Source organism: Phalacrocorax carbo, chromosome 1 (genome assembly GCF_963921805.1).
Source record: "Phalacrocorax carbo chromosome 1, bPhaCar2.1, whole genome shotgun sequence".
NCBI classification, from domain to species: Eukaryota; Metazoa; Chordata; class Aves; order Suliformes; family Phalacrocoracidae; genus Phalacrocorax; species Phalacrocorax carbo.
The window spans coordinates 62,452,188-62,475,860 of NC_087513.1; the positions used below are offsets into that span (position 1 = coordinate 62,452,188).

The 23,673-nt window shown below is 39.7% G+C and overlaps 1 protein-coding gene and 1 long non-coding RNA gene across 4 annotated transcripts in view; one reads left to right on the forward strand and one right to left on the reverse strand.

Annotated features, from left to right (window-relative positions):
* Positions 1 to 19,459, reverse strand: DRAM1 (DNA damage regulated autophagy modulator 1). Its single transcript, XM_064456425.1, has 7 exons — positions 19,014 to 19,459; positions 11,495 to 11,562; positions 10,031 to 10,173; positions 6,074 to 6,251; positions 5,002 to 5,060; positions 3,537 to 3,629; positions 1 to 1,335 (listed from the first exon to the last, which is right to left on the reverse strand). The coding sequence occupies exons 1-7, from the start codon at positions 19,169 to 19,171 to the stop codon at positions 1,291 to 1,293; spliced, it is 744 nt and encodes a 247-aa protein (XP_064312495.1). The 5' UTR covers positions 19,172 to 19,459; the 3' UTR covers positions 1 to 1,290.
* Positions 19,308 to 23,673, forward strand: part of LOC135314291 (uncharacterized) — a 10,328-nt gene continuing 5,962 nt past the window's right edge. Inside the window, exons 1-3 of one of the 3 annotated variants that reach the window (XR_010373757.1) lie at positions 19,308 to 20,207; positions 21,212 to 21,263; positions 22,345 to 22,468. This is a non-coding gene — a long non-coding RNA (uncharacterized LOC135314291). Of the gene's footprint in view, positions 22,469 to 23,673 lie in introns of all 3 variants that reach the window. The other 2 variants (XR_010373756.1, XR_010373755.1) reach the window with 2 other exon arrangements.

The window sequence follows — 23,673 nt, forward strand, 5'->3', positions numbered from 1 at the left end:
TTGTGAAACAGCTGAATTTAATACAGTTTAGAATACATATTAGAGGAAACATCAACAGATGACTAGTCTTAAGACATGACTCTCCAAAACACACATTTGTTTTATCTCATGGAGAATTAGTAACTGAAAATCATCAATATTTCTGCATAAACTGTGATAGAGCATAGCAAATGTAATTTTCAGAGAACTCAATTGATGGCCAAGTGGTTAATGCACTAAATGGAGGTACCAAATCAGTCCATGAAAGACCCTTTTGCCCCTGGATACTTGTAACATCTGACTTCTCAATCAGTTCCTTTCCAAGTCTTTCATTACAGAAGTAAGTTTATAGCAGCAAATATGCCATATCTGCACTACTGAGCCTTTTTTCTTCAGTTTTTTATACATATAATATTCGTACACATGTAACTAAATACCTGACAACTACTGGTGACTCTTCTGGTTTTCCATTCACTCTCAGTGACTTTCTGGAGGCTCTCTTCATTCCATCATTGCACATTAAAACACAGGCTGGAAAACTGCTTTGTATTAACCAAATCACACTAAGATTTCTCTTTAGTAGATTGTGCGTAAATGTAAATTTAGTTGCTATTCCCACTTCAGTCTTAAGCTTCCTATGGCCAGTAGTGCATAAAGGGGAAAAAGGGGGAGACTTTTACAATATACGTTGTAGTGATGATTAGAAAACATTTTTCAAGTGATATAGTTTGAACTTCTCCTAGGATTTGTATTTGCATACAGTGTCCACTAACAGAAACATGTAGCATAGTGTTGCAGTCCACTAACTACAAACTCCTAGTCTTGAAACAAAGATGCCCACTTCTGCTCACACCTTTCTCCACAGTCCTTGCAACTTAAGAGTTGTAACTCAGCCTTAGTGTTTTCCATTGTCTTTAGACTTTCCTAATGATCTGTAAAACGTACTTTCTCAAGTTTGAAACTAATGTTACTAATCAGACTATAACAAATGAAAAGTATGGATATGTCCAAAAGGGAAGAGCTGAGGAGATCTAAAGTCTTGACTGACTTTCAGCTGCTTCTACAGATTGCTTCTATTACAGTATTTTTAATATATCAAACAGTATAAAAATTACAAAATATTGCAAAAAGGTAGCAGGAATATTGCTGTGAGTTCTTAAAATGTTTTAGTGAATGCTGCTATAGATGTTGCAGAGTTAATGGCATGCATTCTTTATACAACTTTGAAAATCCCAGTCCCTCTGCAACACTTTCTATAAGTAAAAAGAAGCCTAGAATATTCATATATAAAAAACATAATTTTCTTCACTATCAGGAGTCTTCGTGTAGTTCTGTTGATATCCTTAAAGAAACTCTCTAAAAGAAAAATAAAACAAGATCAGCTTAAGATAAACTAATTTTACAGTTCTGTGACATAAAGTACAAGAAGATAAAACAAAAAATATATTTAAGTAAAATACATATTGTGAGAAATTTAAAAGTAAAAAGAAGGGTTATTTTTCTTAGGGCCTGGCAGTTGTTTTTTCGGAATTAATTGTTTGCCTTTCTGAGATCACTGGTTAGAACAAAAAGAGGACAGAATGTAAAAAATATTTCTGTCATTAGTGTCAAACACTAACATTGGATTTCATGCTACTTCGTAGCCTGTAATCTAAAATGTCTGCATTTCTATTTAGTTTAATACCATCACTATCTTTTATTTATTATGTTCACAATACTTGTACATAGTTAAACTTTCACTGTTGAACACTTTGGCATCTGTGACCTGAAGCAGACTCATCAACTCATTTCGCTACTCTGAGGGCTACGGCATTGTCTGTAAATATGTATCTCCAAGGGACGAGTTTGACTTTTGATAAAAGAGACACCATCATATACGTAGACATCAGAGAGTGATGGACTGGCAATAAATACCTGCCCCCCAAAATGACAAATTTAAGGATGCATGCATTTCCGAATGGTACTTCAACATTTTTGTCAGGTTTAGAAGGCAATTATATGCCTTTAAGATAATGCATTGTGTAATTCTGAACACATTTTTTTAAAAAAAGCATTTTGTTCTGCAGAACCTACCTTTTTTTTTTTTTTAAGGGAAAGCCCTGCAGCCACGGTCTATTCAGTACTATCAGTCAAAAGTAAAACAGCATAGAAAAGTTTGCTATCACTTAGCAAAATACGTTAACTCTGAATCCTTAGTTGAAAATTGATTTCTGTATATGCTTATGAAATTATGTACAGATTATATATAAGTATTAATCACTTCCGTGCTGAGCAAGCACGTAAGCAAAGAAGCAAGTAAATGAGTTACAAAATTTTACACGATCTGATTTCAAACTTCCGTTTTATGCCAGAGGACTTAGAGGGTTCTCACTATTTTTCCTCCCTTCCCACCTCCACGAATTCCAGGAATTTATCACAGCACCAATTGGCTCATATATGTGATCTCGATTATTAGTTCTACAGTTATGCAAGTGCTTGGATCTAGTTTTTGATTTTCTGGGACTTGCGTGAGGCAATGGTATATATGGAAGGCCTACATACGGGGTATGACATCTACAGTGATTATAACTGAGTTAGTTCATCTTTGTAATTACAGTATAAAGCAGCAGTTCTCAGTCTTTTCTACCTTAAGGTCTCTGCTCCACTCTTGCAAAGATCCAACTACTTTATGGGGAAAACAAACACCCAGAAGTCTAAGAAGGATAAGGAGGCCATGATCCTCCTAACACCTACAGTAATATCCAGGAGGATTTGTCCTCAAACCTCCACAGGCACTTGCCATGAGCAATGCTTTCTTTAGGTTTTTTACAAGTTCTTTCACCAAAGTTAAGCCTCACGCATTGGTATTTTCAGCATTTTGTATCCCTGTACCAAACAAAACCACCATCAAACACTGCAGCTAGAACATGCTGTGTAAACAACAAGAGCTGGCAAGGCAAATCTTGGGAAAATAAGATCAAGGCATGCCTTTCACAAATCGTATAAAAGCATTTTCTTTTTAACTAATCTAATATTTTCCCTTCTTTAAAGTCAGGCTTGAGATATCACCAGATCCAGCTACCCAAACCAGAAGGTTTTCATGTCAATACTTTTTGAGAAGTATTTGACATTCTTCGTACTGTGAAGGAACATATATCAAAATGCATAATTTTAAAAAAGAAAGGAAATGTCTACGGTTTAAATGCATTGGATTATTATATAAAATCCCCCAGGCAGAAAGAAATGCTATATTAGTTGCAACTTTATTTTGGTATTATTTCACCTTTTGAGGACCTCTTTCTACAAGAAAAATGGTAAATAAGTAGAATACACTATTTTACCGAATAATTTTCAAGACCAGACACCTATTACTGATTTATAAAACTGATATTTATGTTTTAAAAGCCAGGGGAAAAATATTCATTAGGTAGACATAAATCAGTCTGTGACTGATAAAATTTGTTTCTGTATAACTCCGGTATATCTAGCTTAGATAAAGAATGGTAACTTTCTATTGCGTTTGTCGTTATACAATTCATAGCACTTCTTAGTCACTGCTAAAATATGTAGATACCAACCTGAAAATCTCTAATGAATGTTAAAAAGAAGAAGATAAAACCAAAGGCCACTGTCCATTCACAGATTGCACTCACAAAATGGTAAGTATAATCCTGATGGAATGAGACATAAAATAAATTTTCAGATAAAACAGCTAAACAAAATAACAGAGGAATGCTATAAAAATAGACAATTCCTTCTGTAAGTTCAACAAATATTCTAAGACTTATGACCCATCATCCCAATACCCTGCTGTATAAAAGTCAGTTCAGATAAGTTTTTACAGAATGGTAACTGTATATAACAAGGTTGCATATGTTCCACTAAGCAACGTCTTGTGCACTAACATAAAAATAGTACAAGAAAACTACCATTAGCCCAAGATCAAAACACTACTAGAATATAATTTGCATCTGAAAACATTTAGTCCTTATGTGAAGGATATCAAAGTGTCCATATTCAAAACTTCTACTCAGTGCCACTGAGTTCAGCAGTGCCACCCCTTAGAGTAAATTCTCATAATGTTTTAAAATGGGGGCTACCCTTATATGACAGTTCCTGACAAGACCTTTGGTTTTAAGTATACCATAACAGAAAACCTATGTAATATGCCACAAACAGAATGCATGTAAAGTGTTTCTTAATACACCATCAAAAAATATGCCATCTCTTTCAATAAAAACATTTTCTCATTCTTGCATCACAAGTAAAAAAAAACCTCAGGAGGTAGATATTACTAAGATTATCTAAGTTGTGATGATTTATCTCACAGCTGCCTTGCCACTGTTTGGTTGAAGTACATTTGCCAAGTTTGCTTCATTAAGCTCTTCAAGCAGGATACACTCTCTTCATTATCTAACCTTTTTTTTTAATACCTCCATGTGGCAAAGTTTGTCCAAAAAGAAAACTTACCTTTCATAGTTATCATTCTGAGAATGCTGAAATCAATTCAAATACCTGATATTGATTTCAGTATACTTCAGGTCAAACTCCCAATGTTTATCACCGTAGTAAAGACTATTGAATTAAGAACGAGGAAAAAGCTGAGACAACCAATATTGCAAAAACCCTCAAAAACTTCAGAATCAAACTGGTCCACTTTTGTTTCATGTGTGAAGTTCATTTTCGAGAAATGTGACTATAAAAGGAAGTAGAACAACTCACTTCCAGAATATCTTTTTTCTTTTGTTTTCAATTTGTTCTATGAATAGATTTCAAATGCTTGGTTAAAATGAAAGTCTTAACTCTCTAAAGATTGACCCATCAGTGACAAGTTTTCCTACCCAAGCCACAGACAGTTTTCTAATGAAGAATTAACAGGAAACCAGCATTGCACACATTGGCAAGATTACACAAATCTTTTCCTGATAATGTACTATTTAAAGTCTCTGAAGTGTTTGTAATGCTATACACTTTTAGAAAAACATAACAGCGTACCCCAAATAATATCACACAGGGAAAGCTGGCTACCTAATGAGATTTTACCTTTTCACCTGGAGTCCAATCAATTTTTGTCATGGAAATTTGTGAAGCAAACACAATCACTGGGAAAAACACAGTGTAAAGGAAACTATAAAAGTTTAGTGAGTAATAGTGAAAATGTCTGCTTACAAAAAAAAAAAGACCCTATCTGCCCCTTCTGTAACACAGGAGATCCTGAACAACCAGAATATCAAATCAAAGTATTGAGAAGGCAAGTAAATGAAACACATCATTGAAAGGTAACTGATAGCAGCAATCAAAAAAATTTCTGCACAGATAAAGCTTTCTGCAGGTTCTTCCAAAGTCAGAGGGTAAGAGGAGACACTCCAAAATTTAGATCACATTCATGTTTGAGAACTGTGGGAGCAGAGCCCTGCATTCTTGAAAGGGGAACCATGTTGGTTTCCATTGGTCCACAATAGTTGCCTTGATATATTTGTACAACTTTCCCTCAGGACTGGGGACATTTTTAAAAGCCCTTTCACAGCTGCTGAAACCAAAAGTAGGCTGTAGCTGCCTGGCTGATGTGATGATCTGCTGCGACCACCTTTCAACACTGGCAGATCACCTGAAGACCAATAAAATCAATGGGATGACTCTAATTTCAGCAGGCTCTGGGAAAAGCCAGTAAGAATTCTGAGTGTGTCTCTAGAGGAGGCATCTAATGAAGCCACACGCCAACCAACATGATCAAAAGGATCTGCTTAGGCTTGAAGGAAATCTTCTGTATGCCAACTGTATTTTATATGTCTATGTGTTATCTTCATTTTAGAAGCAATGCTCCCCTTGGAAAGTTGGTCTAGCTTTATTATCATATGATCCTATGAAGAACACTGGGGCATTAGATTTAAATAGACCATTGAAAGAAGATATACAGCTTTTTAGAAGACCCTGAAACTCATCTTTATGGTATTAATGGCGCCTCAACGAGCTATGTGCATTATAGCAGAAATATAAGAGAGCCTTAAGCAAAGATTGTAACTCCCATTTTCATCCTTTATCAGCAATGGTTTAACTTAAAAGGAAAATCATGAATGCATGCAGGGAAAACCATGGGATACACAATAAAGGATACTGGGAATGAAAGCAATGCATGATATTACAGATATGGCCATCCTTATGTGACACACAAAGTAAGTGTTCCATTGCGGACAGGATTTGTAAGAGATTATAGACTGAAGTGTAATGTATACAACACCAGAGCCAAATGCCACCAAAGCTCCTATGTCATGGACACTGGGAACAGACAGCTCCTGGAAAGAAAATTGGCACAATGGTTAGCTGCTACTATTTGTACAGTGGTGGGAATCAATGATCCCTGAGAAGACAACAGCCGCATTATGCTGGGCATGTACAAGCAGTGGGAAACAGTCCCTTCTCCCAGCAGTCTACACAGGGAAGATGAAATAAAATGAAGAAAGAGTAGTTCAGACTGATAAACTAACTATGTCCAAAGCCACCAGGTCAAAGTCATTTCCCGTGTTCAGGTAAAACCGTAGATCAATTTTAGTGCTGTTCAACATTTGGTCAATTACCAATTAATGTTCCCACAAACAGAAATTGGTTTGTGTTTTTCTTAAGATGTTCCTATACCTCCTTTTTCATTTTGCACTGCCAAAGATTGCCATCCTTTTGTGTCGAAAGTTTAATCCACATTTGTGTGGCCATACTCTAACTAACAGTCAAGTTTCATGGGAGCTGTTCTAAATAGTGGCTGCTATAGCTCTGTCCCCCACCCTCCAGTGGCTAGCCACAAGGCTCCAGGAAATAAGTCGGCAGAAAATTAGTTATATATATTAAAAAAAAAAAAAAAAAGTTACCTAAAATAAGCTCTTGATATGAAGGTCTTAGACCATCAGTCTCTTGAATTATACAGCCCTCTTACTCTTCCCCACATCATCAGCCACTTTTATTCAAGTTCCGCCACAGGTAAAAGTGTGTATAAAATTCCAGTATCACTATATGTAGCCTATATTTTTGTAATACCCTACCTATGGAAGATTCTCTCCTTTAAAACATAAACAAGTAGAATATCCGGTAACAAAACAGATGAAAATTCCAGAGAAATTATTTTATTCTAAAAGTTTCAAAAAATTACAAAGTTATACCACCAATCCAATATCAGACAGGTAAGTTAGCTTTAACAGTCCTTTCTGTCCCAGAGCATAGCAAAACATGTGCTATGATCTAACCTACTACAGTCCTATTTTAGTGATTCATGAAAACACATCTATATCCTTTCATTACATATTTTAACATCTTTCCTGCCTGGAGGCCACTGTTTGCTTTGTCTTGTAATAGTGATTATGTTAACATGCTCTTTTAAATTCTTTTTCCCTGTGCTTTTCTTTCTACTCATTCCCTTCTATCTCCCTGTGATGTATTAAGTTCTGTCAGATTTTAAACCATGTTCCTCACACAGGTATTTAAGTGGCATGTCATCTATACTTGCATTTTCTTCTCCTCTGTCCCATTTTTTCCCTTCTTATAGGAATGACAGGATTTGGTATGGAAAGCGTTAAGCAAGCATAACTTACACAATACACAGAGCTTTTCTAACATGGCTCTTATGTTTGCTCCTATCAAACTGCCACAGATTCCCTAAAAAGCCCATTACACTCAACCCCTATGGAACCTGGGAAATGTTGCTACATCCGCCACGGTAAGCCTCCTAAGCTTTCTAGTCATTTACTCTTTAATCACGTGTAACATCTAACAGGCAAAAGCAGACCTGCTAAGACCTGCATTTTTGGTTTGCCTTATTCATTAAGGGGTATGGGATTTTTGCTTCCATATCCAATTATCTTCTTAAAGATAGCCCTCCACTATCTTTCATTTCTGTATTTCAAGCATTGTTATTTAAACAGAGAAAAAACACCTTATTCGTGACCATTACTTATTTTCTCAGAAACTCTTGTGATTTTAGAAAACACACTCCCAGTGTTTTCTCCCATCTCCTTCCTCACTTTTGCTAAGTGTCCAGAGACTAATACCATTAAAACTCCATGCTACCTGCCATATCTTACCTTGAAGCAAAAAGGGTGAAAAAAATTCCCATACAACTAATTATGCTACTTAAAAGACTTGCCATAAGTGGCACTAGATTTGAGTAAATAAAAGCAAACCTTAAGTATTTCCAGTATAATTTCACACTGAAGCCTTTTTAATGAACTAGAATTTTGCTCTGGGGAAAGAGAAAATGAACTGATGCCCAATAGTGTCAATCAGCTCTACTACAGTACTCAGGTATGGTGTTAGCTCACCTGCTGCAGAAAAATACGTGTTAAGAAGCAAACAGGTAGTGCACATGAACATGAATTTTCTGCATGACCCACTGATTAGAGGGACTAGACTGAATGCTAAAGAAATAGCTTCCAATTCCAGCTTTGCTCTGGTCTCCTGACCTGAAACAATCACCTGACCTTGTGCAAATCTCAGAGCCTCTTCATGTCTCAGTTATTCTACTAGTAAATGGGGATAAGAGTCTGCTGTTCACTAGTTGTACACTGTAGAGTTAAAAGACTGAAGACTTGCAAGCCACCATTTCCATCTTCCTGGGCAATTAAGCATGCTCAAAAATCTGCTAGATCAGATCCTTAGCTAGATTAGATCCTTACTATGTTCTGAAGTTTTCCTACAAACTGAACTTAACATGGAAAGTAAGGTCAAAGCAGATGAAAGAGAAATTAGGTGAGGAAGAAATTTATGAGCAGGCAATGGGAGACTACAGACATTAGATAAGAACCAGTGTTACAATTGTCAAGGGGCCCCTTTGGAAACTTTAGGAGAGAAGTTTCTGCTTCCCTGACTCTCCCAAATTATTTTGCATTCCTGATTTGTCTTTTCCTTACTGAAGCTGAGTTTGTTTTCTATTTCAATCAAGCAGCACCGTTCCCCTTCATCTAACATTTTTTTTTTGTGCCACATATAAATCTGATCAGTAAGCATACAGATATTTAGAAGTAGAATAGCATGCTTAGAGTAGACTGCAATCCACACACAGGTAAAACTAAAAAGAGCAAGATATCGGTCTAAGGCAGACTTTTTTTTTTGTCCGAAAATACCATGTCAATTACATGCAAAATTGTATTGGCTGCTGAAGCACCAATAATCTTTATTTTCACTTTATCTCTATGTTGTCAGGTCACTATATGAGCACAACAGTATTTACCAAAACGTTCCCCAAGGCAGACCATCTTTTAAAAGAAATAATTCAGCTGTTTCCACAGATTTAAAGGCAATATCTCAAACTACCTGCCAGTTATACTTGACTTGATTCTCAGCTGAAATTCTCACTGCAGTTGTCCTAATACTTCTTTGTGTCAGAATCTACCTTATTACATTCTTCCTCACTGGAAAAGGTCAAAAGAATAATCTGTTTCAATATTTTTTGTCTATATTTAGTTTTCCTGCAGACATTGAGGGCTGGACTTCTTTGATTTATAATGAGATTATAAATGTCTTATCCTTTCTGGCAAAGTAAGTGGTAATTCTCTGTGTTGCTATCAGAAGACTTACCATGTTAGGCCATCTCCTACAGACTCAAAACAAGGGGCTAATGCTGTGCTCAATGTTCTAACCTGTCAGATAAGTCTAGTTTATTCTGTAGAAAATGCTGCTAGTGTGCATGCCATCATACAGGTAAAAATACAGGTGCTTTTGCTAATCTGACTTATTCTGCCCTACCTGACTGTAAGCAAACTAAAGTGCGAATAGCAAAGCTTTTTTACAGTGAAATTTTCATAGCAAAAATTTTACAGCCAAAGCATCTATATTAAGTTGCTTTCTAGTACAGACATGTTACAAGACAAGCACACACACACCCCCTTACTGACATAACTGCACAAGCAAAAAATCTAGTATATAGAGAGAAAGTAAATCTGTCTTGTTAAAGCTACTGTAAAAAGGTAGGAAAGACATTCTTACTCCATTTGCCAAGTATACACACTGGATAATACTAACCACTCTTATCTGTTTGATTTTTTAACTAGTAAAACAACTTTAGTTTCATTTATGAAATTTACAGTCATACCTGAAAAGTTGCAACTATGCACATTCCAATACAGCCCATCAATCCAATACACAATGAAAACACGTTGCACGAAGACCTAACAAAGTGCGATGACTCATTTTGCTTCTCTATTAATAAATACCTGATGTACATTGTAATTACACCTGAAAAACAAAAAATATGTTTCGTTCAATGATCATGTATTGCTTACATTTTAACACCTTCCCTTGTAACGCATTAGCATACAGAATAAAATTATATGCAATATTGCCTTTAACTCTAGTGGGATGAAGAAGAGAATCTGAATCTGAATTTCAGATGTGTTACTTTCAGATAGAACTGCTTTAACATCATCTTAGTCCTAACATCACACATTAATGCTACCTAGAAATAACTGCATATCACTTCAAGAAAAACACTAATTTAAATCCCATTCTCCTGTGCATTTTAGGCACAGAAGCATTGGCATTCCTCATTAGGAACAGACATTACAAGGAGATGAACCATAAGCTGGAAGTGGGAGAATTTATCCTGCTCTGATATGCAGTCTTGTACCAGAAGTACATCTCCTTATAGTGGATGCCCTAAAGAATGAATACATTTTTGTTAGTGTAAACAGAAAAAAATATAACTAGCTGTGTATTCAGAAAATATTTTCAAAGCTTTTGGGCCAATTCTGTCTGCTCTTTAGTACAACAGCATCCCAAAACCACTACACATGGATTTTATTCCACCCTACGTGACCCCAATATGCAGTTCACTTCTGACAAACACCTCTACTGAATTAGATACTGGTTCATCAGGATATCAGCTGTAGACTGGATTCTACAGTTCAGTAACACAGAACATAGTTTTAGTCTATCTACAGTTGGAAAAATAAATCAAGTGACTTTGTCCACACACTGTGAGGTTACATGAAACATGCCAAGATAGTGTGACTGAATGAGGCTTTTAGAAAAGGTGAAATGTGTGATTTTTACTTTGCATGAAGGCCGTCATGGACTACATGTATACAGAGGTAAACAGCCCTTGATCCTCCATCCCCTAGAAGTGAATAGAAAATGCCAAACTTCCTGATTCAAGGCCAGTAGACATTTAGTAGAGGAATAGGCATCTTGCAGGGAAAACCAGGTGTTGCTTCAACACTGTTGTTCCCTTTGCTGCAGCATCCTAACCTAATGTCTCCCTACATCAAAGATACACTTTTTGCAAAGTAATTATGCCATCTTTCTTCCACTTTTTATTTCCAGCTGCACTGACTACTTTGCACTGATGAGGTGCTCTTAAGAGACAGAAGCGTCTCTAAGCCTGCACTTACTGACCCTAAGGACCTGGCCCTCTAGATATTACTTCCATCTATCTGATACCACCATTGGATTGTGGAGTACTTTTTCTGCAGAATATTGTATGGACTGCAGTGTAAGCAGACAGCTTTTGCTAGTTTTCATTTCTTTGCTGTGTTCAAACCAAGTACCTTATACATACCTAAAAGTGCTGAAATATTAATCATAAAACCAAAGATACCACTCTCTGGAGGTTTAGTTCCAGTGTCACTAAAGCAGGAAGAGAAAGAAATTAAAAGTTAATTGAGATCTGTGAAACATAAATGAGATTTACACATGAAACCCCAAGAGAAATGTAACTTACATGAACTGCCGCTATATGTGTAGACATTTAAACACATAAACTGGAATGTTGTCTGCTGCATACTTAGGCTCCATTTGTAGTACTGAATCTTTATTTTTAGAAAGCAATTGTATTTTTAGAGCATACTATTTGAACTGTATTTCTTCATTTTCTGTATGCAATATACAGAGATGTGACAGACCAAAACTTTGCTCATGAATGGCATAAATAATTACATAAATGACATTTTAGAAATTAGATTTCTTTTATCTGCTAAACTAACACTGTGATAGAGTAAAACATATCTAAGGGCATTCAGTATCCTAAGATGTGAGAGAATTGGGCTTAATTTTCTGATTTGTTTCGAAGGACTTTACCTCAGGAAAGCAATTACATTCCAATGCCCGGGAAGGTTCCTAGGCACTGTTTAACTTAGTAATGTAGATACAGCTTAAGAGCACTCTAGGCCCAAGGTGTTGTAAGTCTCTTCTGCTAATGCAATTTACCCTTATAGGGGATAATCAGAAGTTCACTGGGACAGACAGATGGAGCATGGGTTCGAGAATATCTACAGAATTTATACAAATACATACATGCATACATATATATGAAAAATGTCATATATACAAAATATTTGTTATGTAGAAAATTGAATACTTTAATCATAGAAGCCTTTCTCCTTTTCCGTATGTATGTGCAAACACCCACCCCAAAGAATGCCCGTTCCTCCCAGAAAGGGCATACTCCTCTGAGTACGTGGGTTCAAGTTCTCCCAAGCAGGACTCTCTAATACAAGGTGAGTGCTCTGTTGAAAGAAGACGACTGCGATGCCATCACCTCTTTATGATATTTTCCTTGTCTAACATACAACCAGTTGATGTCTATTTGATAGGGATCTGTTGGTCAAGCCAAAGGAAAACGCATAGCTCATAAATCTTTACATAATTTGAGTGTGAGCTGAATTTTCAGTTACTCAGAAGTATCAAGAGGCACAACTCTGTGTGCATGCTGGTTTTGGCTGGGATAGAGTTTTCTTCGTGCTAGCTAGTATGGGGATATATTTTGCATTTGTGCTAAACACAGTGTTGGTAACATAGAGGTGTTTTCATCACCGCTGAGCAGGGCTTACACAGAGTCACGGCCTTTTCTGCCTCTCACCCCACGCCACCAGTGAGTGGGCTGGGGGTGCACAAGAAGCTGGGAGGGGACACGGCTGGGACAGCTGACCCCAACTGACCAGAGGGATATTCCATACCATATGACATCATGCTCAGCATCTAAACCTGGGGGACAATCTGCATGGACTTCTGCTTCACCTATTAAACTGTCTTTATCTCAACTCACGAGCTTTCTCACTTTTACTCTTCTGTTTCTTTCCCCCACCCCACCAGGGGGAGAGTGAGTGAGTGGCTGCGTGGGGCTTAGTTGCCAGCTGGGGTTGAACCACGACAGTCCTTTTTGGCACCCAACGTGTGGCTTGAAGGGATCAGGATAACAACAGGTTTGATTGGAACGTGCTAGATTGAATTTATTGCTGTTATTGCTGTCAGCTATTAATTGCCAGGCTCCTGTCCTTGCCATGGGGCTTCCTTGCTTCAATGTATATTAGAGTCTAGTGCTTGTTAGTGGCTGCTTTGTGCTTTTGCTGCTTGCTGTACTGCCTATCATCTTACTCTGCTGTGCCTAAGAACATTTTGATAACAGCAATGGCCATGCACCTGGGCTGGCAGATGGCCAGGGCCCCACTGCTGTTTCTGTGCTGCTGCAACTACACACACTGGAACTCCAGTGTGAACTTGAGTCAAAGGGACTGTGATCTGTGGATGAGTCCACGCAGGCGCAGGAGACCCCAAAGCATCTGTGGCCATGAATAAGTTGACACAAGAGCAGGTATATCTTGAAGCATCTGTGGCCATGGTTATGTCTGTGCCGCAGCAGGTATACCTCTGGAAGGAATTGTGACCCAAGGATAAGTCCATGCTACAGAAGTTACACCTCAAAGCAACTGTGGCTATGGATAAGTCTATGCTGTAGCAGGTGGACCCCTGAAGAGACTATGGCTCATAGATAAGGCTCCACCTGAGGCAGGTACTCCCCTAAGGGACTGTAGTCAGTGAGTAAGTCCAAGCCACAGCAGGGGCACGGGGAGGAAGTCATTGCAATGTTAAACCCAATGGTCTCGTCCAGAGCGACCAGCAGTGAAGACTGTAATGGAAATACCTTTAAATTGGTGCAACCCAGGATTTGAGTTGCATGTTATGGAAATTCCTATAGCAGGAACCACCTGAACCAATGGAGAACAAGCCTTACAAGAAGCAATGCAAGTGCAGCAGTGATCCAACCTGAGCTGGCTTTGGTGCCCAATAATTCCATGCAACACAACACCTCTCCTGTCCTGAGTGACCACCATAAAAGCTGGAGCCCAAAATCATGGACTACATGAACTCAGTGAACATTTTGTGGATATCTGTGGACATTTTAAAGACATTCTATAGAGGTGGTCCATAGACTAAGGGAGTGATATCTGTATGTTATATCAAAGGATGGGAAAGGTGGTAGTGTTTAAGGAGAATGTGATTAGCGTGAGACCTGAGCATGATGTAAATTGTATGAAATAAGGGATGGAGAATGTGTGGCTTTTTGCTGGGATAGAGGGACATATTCTGCATTTGTGCTGAACACAGTGCTGGTAACATAGGGATATTTTAGTTACTGCTGAGCAGTGCTTACACAGAGTCAAGGCCTTTTCTGCCTCTCACCCCACGCCACCAGTGAGTGGGCTGGGGGTGCACAAGAGGCTGGGAGGAGACACGGCTGGGACAGCTGACCCCAACTGACCAAAGGGATATTCCATACTATAATATAGATGTGATGCTCAGCATCTAAAGCTGGGGGACAACGAAAGAAGGGGGGGGGACATTCGGAGCAATGGTGTTCATCTTCCCAAGTAACCGTTACATGTGATGGAGCCCTGCTTTCCTGGAAACGGCTGAACACCAGCCTGCTGATGGGAAGGAGTGAATGAATTCCTTGTTTTGCTTTGCTTGTGTGCACGTCTTTTGCTTTACCTATTAAACTGTCTTTATCTCAATCCACGAGTTTTTTCACTTTTGCTTTTCAGATTCTTTCCCCCATCCCACTGGCGAAGAGTAAGAGAGTAGCTGTGTGTTGCTTAGTTGCCAGCTGGAGTTAAACCACAGCAGTGTGTAAATAGAGGCACTCAAGCAAGCATACTATCAGAATTGTAAACATATAAGGATTTTAGACAATGTCAAAGTTCAGTGGAAACTGAGCAAAGATTCTGAGAACAAAACTTTCTTTTTAGGAGTATGATGGGACAAGTCGGTACTAGCTAGAGATATTTTTGTGTGGTTCAAGACAAATACTCTTCATTCCAACAGTGAGGCTGGATTAGTGTTCAGTCCTAAACTTCTGAACCTACCACTGAGTGCAGCCAAAATAACAGGTGGTCAGTACGAATGCCTGTGCTCTTAACACCCAAAAAGAGAAAGCGCACTTTACATAAGCAATCATTCTTAAAGATTTTCATCATTTTGTTAAGCTCAAGCCAGAAGAGTATGACCATATAAAAAAATTAATTTTTTAGATATTAATATTTGCTCTCAACCCCCTTCTGTGTTACAGAAGCATATGTGTAATCAGTTGCTAAGATGATTTATTAAAAATGGGAGGAAGCTTAGGGTGAAGGAAGAATCCTTTCCTGTGAAAGGTTGATGCAAAAATACAGAAAAATCTTGTATTTCTTTTTACTAGATTGGTTCCAAATTCTCAGGCAACAAAAGCTTGGACCAGGCTTTTAAACAAGTTTTTACAACATCTCAGGCATTAAGAATCCCTATACATCAGTATTTTCCTGTTGTAATGCTGTCCAAAGACTTGCTCCAGCTTGTCCTCTGTATTAGTCTTGTTTCTCTTTGATAGTGGAGTTGATCAAAACAGTACGGTAGCTCTCCTTTTTTTGTTTGACACTTCTGAAAATCATCCTAATCCACGCTTCATTTAGCCCATTTTTTTGACCTTGAACTTCACATCTTTTCCTCATGTTTCTGGAGTGTTTTCATTAATACGACAAAGGACTCCATTTAAAAAGTGGGCCAATTGTGACAATCTTGAAGGACTTTTGCAAATCAGAAACTGCTCTATGCCAAGTACAGGACTGCCATCACTTCAAAGCTTTTGAAGGACTTCAGGTGAGAAGAGAATGGAATCGGCACATGCAAAGAAAGCCATGTGAAGTTCTTGGAACACTTCACATCATAAGAGCAATCCAAATAACCTGAAATTGTACTGAACTCCATTCATTTCTTAATTAAAGCTTTTCTCAAGCTAAAGTGTTATAGGTAAATTTTACTATTGTTGATTTTTAAACTCAATAATCTTAGATATGTGCTTTCAAGAAATTTCATACCAAGTATGCTATGTCATATCTATAATGTATTTATGAAGTACTGCACTGGACTTTTAAGGACACAATCTTTTTAATGCCATATTTTCCACTAAGAAATCCCTGAAGCTAAATGAAGACTCAGGTACATTTTTGTTTTACTTCTGGTCTGCTGCTTTGGAAAATAATAAAAAAAGTATTTGTGATAGTTTAATGAAAAAAAAAAGCAAATGGCACAAATGAAACAAAAATACGTGCTCACTTATTTGCAATGGTGCATTGGTCAGCACAACTACCATGGAAAAGATGAGGAACCCTGCATTAAAATTACAGCATTTGTGTCACCATCTCACATAGTAGAATTCTACAGTCAAATAGTCTTCTGAAGAGTGGAAAGACAAGAAGGTAGAGGAGACAGAAAATAAATATTTTAGGGCCAAAAGACTCATCATCAAATTTTCTTCACAGCCATCATGAACTATTTTTTCTCCAAGTCCCAGTTTTTTCAAGTAGGAAGATTATGTTCTGCATTCTGTTTGATTCTGTTTGATCCACAGGTACTAACTGGCAGCAAACAGCTTAAAGAAAATTACTTTCACTCTTTCACTGGGAATTCAAACCACCAAACAGCCACCCTAGCACATCCAAATTAGTTTGGATTTTGAGTAGTATGAGCAAAAGAACTAATCTAGGCACAACCTAACTATCTTTTCAGCCTCAGCTGCTACAAACCACAAAATCATACTCATTTTTGTCTACCCAGAAATGTATTTATATGTTTTACTCGATCAGACATCAACACAGTTTCAGTGACAAATTTAGATGTGGTCTTTCTCTCACTGTGACAGCTGTTAGATGCTAAATAAATAAATTAACAAGTTACCTCAAGGCATACACAGGGCACTTAAGGAATGCAGATAGAAATGTTGAACTAAAATTTTTCAGTATTTTTCTCCTTCATGTAACTGGAATTTCCCCCTACAAGCTCCATTTAATTTCTATAGTTCATTTTAAGATATTGCACAACTGAAATGTTGCAACATTCTTCCTCTTTCTTTTTTATCACTCTAAGTTTCACTAAATCACATTCTTAATCCCATGATTCAGATTCTTAGGCTAAAGCAATGAGCTGCAGAACAAGAATATGAACTATGGTATGACTACTGGCCTGAGTACTTAGGAGGAATCATCACATTACTCCCAAGTGCTCCTTCTGTGAAGGTCATATGCTTAGACCATGCACCTTTAGTATTATTAGATTGTCCACCAATAGTCAATGTATATCCTCAGTCCAAATGTTGTGTTAAAAGGATGTAAAATAAACAAGACATCTGCCGTCTAAAAAATTTTACTAGCAATTGCAGAGGGCCTGAAATGCGAGTGGGTTTGCTGGTTTTTTTTTTTAATTACTGCCACAGTCTCATGTCTTGGGTTTTTTTAGGGTATGTGGACATTGATTGTGATTCCTTAGTTAAGGGACAAGAATGATTTTTTTCAGTGAGATGTTCAGTTAGATTGATATAACTATAGCAGCTGTGACACAATCATCAGAGTTATACAGCTGTGACTGTATACAGAGTTTTGGTCTGCCTCTTTAGAAAGAATGACACTTACAATTGAGATATCTGGGCTGTCAAAAACTTGACTGTAAACACAACTATACAGAAAAAAGCTGTCCTGTTCTCTCATATATTTTATTCAAGGACATGGCTCCAACATAAGAAACATCATGTGTCAAATTTCTTACTACAGCACCTCAAAATCCTTCTGAGCACAAACCACGTACTGAGCATGGACACAGTTATATCAAGTAGTTTACTTTTCTTGGTTAATAATGGGTAAATTGCACTGGTTACAAGTGGTTTTGTGTCAGTAAAACTGTGTCTGTAATCAAGGAAGAGCATGAGTATAACCACAATTGTTCAGGCAGAAGGTTATTTGTGCATGCACAAGAACAAGGCTTTCCAAGAGCTGAGTCCAGATTTGGTCAGATAATCTTAAAAAGTTTTGCTGACATAAGCACGAAGCCTGACTTTCTTTGGCTCAATTTGAATGATGCTCAACTTTCTTGTGGGCTGCGGTGTCACTTGCTCACTTGCTTACGATGGCAGACCCTAATTTTCAATCAAATTTATGTGTATGTACAAATCAGGTCAGCAGCCTTCTGAAATTATGCATGTGCATAAGGTTCTTCAAGGAATTAGGTCTAGATGTAACTTGGAAGATGTATTTGAAAGTCTTTTTTAGATCTGCTATATATCAGAGACCACTCTTGGATTTCTGGCTTATCTTTAATCTATTAAAAGCTAAACACTGGTAATTTCACAGCTCAGACTTAAATGTTAATATAAGCAATGTATAAATGATCTACACAGATTTGCGCTTAAATGACTAAGGTTATAGAGAAGACATGCCAGTCATCTCTTGGGGAGCCTTCTACACTCATTGTTCTTATGCTGAAATTCTAAAAATGCACGTTTGTGGGGGTGTGTGTCCTACAAAAACTATCGTAGCGCTTCGAGTCCTGTCACCACCCGGTGCAGTTTGCCCAAGTTCTAGAGTTACACAAACAAAACTACATTTCCAACGCAGTCTCCAGGGCAGTCACCTTAAGTTTTGCTAGGATTGGGCCTGCAGCACACTTCGGCTCCGGCAGAAAACTGCTTCAGGTCCATTCTACCACGTCCGTCAGCGCTGGGGTCCCGTGGCTCTCGGGGAGGGCTGGGTGCGATGGGTGCAATGGGTGACAGGAGCGCACAGCCGGCCCCCGCTCAGCCTCCCCTCGCGGGGCGGCCCTGCCACCGCTGCCTCTCCTCCCCCGGAGAACCCCACATCCGCGCCGGGGGCCCGGCCGCAGCCGCAGGGGGAAGGAGCCCCTCGGCACCTCCTGGCCGAGCCGCCGCCTCACAGTCCGGGCGAGCCCCCCGCGCCCCGCCGGCACCTCAGCCGCTCCCACCGCCGCCCCCGCCTCACCTGATGTAGGGGACGAGGGGTTCGACGTGGCCCGCCAGCACGGCGATCACATAGGAAATGATGAAGGCGGCGGAGGACCAGCTGACGAGCAAAGCGGGGACGAAAGCCACGCCGGGCATGCAGCACAGCATCGCCGGCGGCTGCCCTGCCCTGGGCATCAGCGGCTGGGGCGGGAGCGCCCGGCCGGGCTCCGTGGCGGCGCCCTGAAGTCACGGACCGCGACCGAGGACCTGCTGGCCGCGCACACGCACCCACGCACCCCGGGGCCGTTCCCACTCGGCCGCCTCACACGTGTCTTCCTCCCCTCGCCAAGCAGCGGCGCTGCCCCCTCCAACAGCCCCGGGGAATCCCGGCCGCCCGCCCTTCGCTCTCGCTTCTCCTCAGCGCTCCCCCTGCGGGGCAGCGCCCGGCGCCGCGGCTAACGGGCGCCAACGGCTAACGGCCCAGCCGGCCCGGCGGGCTGCCCCGGGCGCTGGGCAGCGAGGGGGCCGGCCCAGGTGATGCCCTCCGCCTTGCACCTGAGGCGGCGCTTCGAAGGGCTTCGGAGAGTTTCCCATCGACGACAGAAAAGTCTCCCCGCAGCCCCGGCCCCGGGCGGGCTCGGTGGCTCCGGCCGCACACGGCCCTGCCCGGGGCCGCGGAGGCGGGCTGCGGCTGCCGGGGGCCGCTGGGCAGGCTCTGCGCGGGGTGCCGGCGGCATGTGCCTTCACGGGTATCGTTAGAAGGAAAAGGGCTAGAAACGCAGCCGGCCCGATGGTCGCCTTTGCGGCGGTGGGTTTCGCGGCTTGCGCTCGCCGGCCGGGCGGCCGCGCTGGCGGGCAGCTGGCGGAGGTGTCGGCGGGGCGGCCGCCCGGTCGGCGCGGGAGGGGGGGGCTGCTTCAGAAACCCTGGGGTTTGAAGGGCTCTCTGAGGAGTCCTGCACGGTGCAAAACTCCTCCGCCTTGGACTTTCATTTCAAGCACAGTAACGTAGCCTTGATTTGCAAATCTTCTGGGGGATTCACTTTTTCACACGCTCTGAGGGAAACCACGGTTTGATTCACAGTCACGTTCTGTTCCGCATTTTAGCTTTGGTTTGACCTGAAACCATGGACAACCTGTCAACGTTCTTTCTATTTCCTTTGACTCGTATTCATCTTTTTTTTTTTTCTACCTAAAATCCAGGTGCATGGTCACCGTTCTGAAACACGGACAAGTACGTACACACTCTGTCTCTCTCCTTTCGTTTCCTTGAAAATTTATTGTGAGTCTTGTCTTGCTACTTTCAGTGCACATTCCTCGTGGTGGAAACGTAGTAAGTTAGAAAGTGCTTTGCATGCCTTTGAAGATATTAAGAAGCGAGATAGAAATTTAATAAAAGAACTTGGGATAGTGTACCTTTGGTATAAGTACAGTAATCACTCCAATTATTCTATCACTAAGACGAGGTACTCAACACCCTATGCCTTTTGTCAGTAGCATGTCACTCACATTCTTAATGTATAACTTGAGTCTAGTAATTCACTGATACTTCATGATTACACTCGAGCACTTTAAAAAATTTTTTTAAAAAGCCTTTTCGTATTGGCTAATACTTTTGTACTGCACTGAAAGAGAGGTATTATAGGGAAAGCAAGGGTTCGGAAAAAAAAACAAACCAAAACAAACCACTAATTCATACTTAATCTTTCCATAGGTAATGTCTTCTAGTAATTCTGAGTGGCAGAAACTTCTGGCTGAAAGAAAGGGTTTATTTCTTTTTAAGTTAGCGATGCAAAAATAATGGAACAAAATTAATATTTGAGCTGTCTTAATATATGCTGATTTAAAACTTTTTCTTGATTGCTCCTCAATATAAGGTATCTTTGTTTTTTCCCTTGAAACAGAAAATTATAAGAAATTAAGAAATACTATACAGGCACTATATCTAGTCTCTTTTAAAAATATATCTGCAGAAATATATCAATGTTCACTGTATTTATAGAAGCAGAATTTGGCATTCTTTTTTGTCAGTAACATAGTATTCCAATTTGGTTCCCTGTAGAAAGTGGATAGGATTCACACTATTTACTGCATCAATATTTAAGTGACATCGTTGGAAACATGTTTTGTCCACTGTTCTGCAAAATCGCATTGTACTAACTATAGTTTTGTAAGTTGTAAATAACTCACTCTTAAGTGCGGGTTGAGTATTTAATTTCTTCACATGACTTTTTGCAGTGCCTGGACATTATTTGGAGGAAAGAAAAAGACACGTCTTTGGCTCAATCAGGTGGTAACTTACTGTTTGACAACCACTAGCAAAGGCACTTCGTTGCTATGTAAACATTTATTACATCTCGTGATGTTTCTTCATACTTTTATTGTAGGAGGTAGTCAGTAACAACATATAATTTGAGCAGTGATCTTTAATTTGTTTTTGTCAGTAGCATTAGTATGTTGTTCTTCAAAAGATCATTAGGGGCTGCAAGGATTATCAAATACAGGTAACTCACAAACTTGGGGGAAGTAATTTTGTTTACTGGACTTGAGAACATTAGTGTGATTTTTCAAATAAGGTCTATGTTTTTTCATTTATTGTGCTTTGGACAAATGATAGTAAAACACTGGCAGTATAAAAATATAAAATAACTACGGACTTTAATGTAGCTTCACTGGATTTTTGTAGATGAAAAGTGAGATAGGAGCTGACAATGTGCACCCAGAAGGCCAGTTATATCCTGGGCTGCATAAAAAGAAGTATGGCCAGCAGGTCAAGGGAGGTGATTCTGCCCCTCTACTCTGTTGAGGACCCACCTGGAGTGCTGCGTCCAGCTCTGGAGCCTCCAGTACAAGGAAGACCTGTTAGAGTCGGTGCAGAGGAGGGCCACAAAAATGGTCAGAGGGCTAGAGCACCTCTCCTGTGAAGAAAGGTGGAGAGAGTTGTGTTTGTTCAGCCTGGAGAAGAGGAGGCTCCAGGGACACCCTATTGCGGCCTTTAAATACTTAAAGGGGGCTTATAAATAGTCCTGGTTTCCTCTGAGAGAAGCTGGGAGAGGTACTGCAGTGGTCTGTCTTGTAAAAGCATGGTCCTGATACGTTTTTGTTTTAGTCCCCCCCCGTAATACTTCATGCACTGAAATTGCTTGCTGCCCAAGAACTGTGTTTACAAGAAAGCTGTTTAAAAATAAGGGTATGGAGAAGCACTGTTGCAGATTTTGAGAGAGATCTAAATAAAATAAGAAAGTGCTGGCTGTAATGTGTAATTCCGAACTCACTTTTATAAAGTGATATGGAACATGACAGACCTACTTAGAAAACTCCCCCTCCCCAAACATGTTGGTCTTTAATAGCTCTGCATGGTGTTCAGACAGATCCTCTGCAGAATAGTTGTGGTAGCTCTTCCCTGATTTGGTAAAGAACTTGGTGGAAGATGGAAGAACAAGCAAGATGAGAACATGACAGTAATGAAAGTCTGGAGCACAAGCAAGAGAGAGGGTAAGTACTTAAGTTACTTCTTAAAATCTTGTATTTTGCTAGACACAAGCACTAGGAAAAAAGCAGCCTTGATCCATGAATGGAATGCTTAAATTTTTGTTTTACTACCACCTGCTTTAGCAAACTCTGCAGCAAAGCCAAGTGATTTTTGTCTTAGATCATATGTGTTTTTTAAAGACAAGTAAAGGGTACCTCCCAAGCTTCCTTTGGCTGTCATACACAAGCATTCAAAACCCTAAATAAAACTGAAAAAACAATTTTATTTTGGCCTGTTGCTTCACTGTTGTAGGACTTTTACCCTTTCTTTAAACTTGAAAGAGTTTCCAGTGTAGAACAAAACCAAAAAACAACCTAAAAATCTGCAAGAAGATTATATTTAGAATATAAAAATACATGGTCTGTAGATTTTGTACTCAGAGATTACTCGTTGGATTTACTTGTATTTAACCAGATCTGGATATCCAGGGAGCTCCACTATAACAACATACCCTTTGGAATTCACAGACTTAATGACTGCTCATAAGCAGAATTAGACCTTCCCAGGGAATGAAGTGAGAGAGAAGAGGAAGAATTTGTTGCTTGTAAAGAGAAAAGTAGCATATGGTGAAACAAGGGAAGGAAGGTGTAACAGCTGCGCAGCAGCTGGGGACCACTGTGGTAAAGATGGTATTGGCTGGAAGGAAGGAAGCAGTTGCCAGCCACAGGTTGTGCCAGAAGGACATTTACAGGAGAAATCAAACACACTACCTATGACCTCTGCAGATTACTGTGGGAAGGTCTGAAGCTGGTTTGTGGTATCTCTTCCCTTCCTCTTTGGTCACATGCCAAATGTCTGTAACCTTCTCTCAGTAACAAAAGCATGTGTAAGCTATTCTCACTTCTGACATGAAGTTCAGAAGGGCAGTAATAACAACTTCCAACATCTGTGAAGTCTTATGCAGTGAGGCATTCCTGGCATTATGTTAATATTTCTGGCAAGTAATGTGATTTTGTTGTGAAGTAGTTGACAGGTGTTACTGTTCAAGAGAAAAGATGGATTATTTTGCTCAGTTTGTTTTCGTTCCCTCAATGGTTAGCTAGATTACAATATCTAACCAAATGTCTAACCAAACTATAGATAAAGATGTCTCAGCTGTCAAAAAAACCAGGCAAGTCAAAAATATTGATGAGTCCCTTAGGAACAAAGATAGGTAACTACTGGGTGA

Coding starts and splice junctions, on each gene's coding strand:
- DRAM1 (XM_064456425.1), bottom strand. CDS start 19,171: ATGCCCAGGGCAGGGCAGCCGCCGGCGATGCTGTGCTGCATGCCCGGC. Junction 6,252..10,030: donor GCATAGTTGCAACTTTTCAG/GTATGACTGTAA, acceptor TTTTCTTTCCAG/GAGCTGTCTGTTCCCAGTGT. Junction 5,061..6,073: donor ATGCATTGCTTTCATTCCCA/GTATCCTTTATT, acceptor TGTTTTTCCCAG/TGATTGTGTTTGCTTCACAA.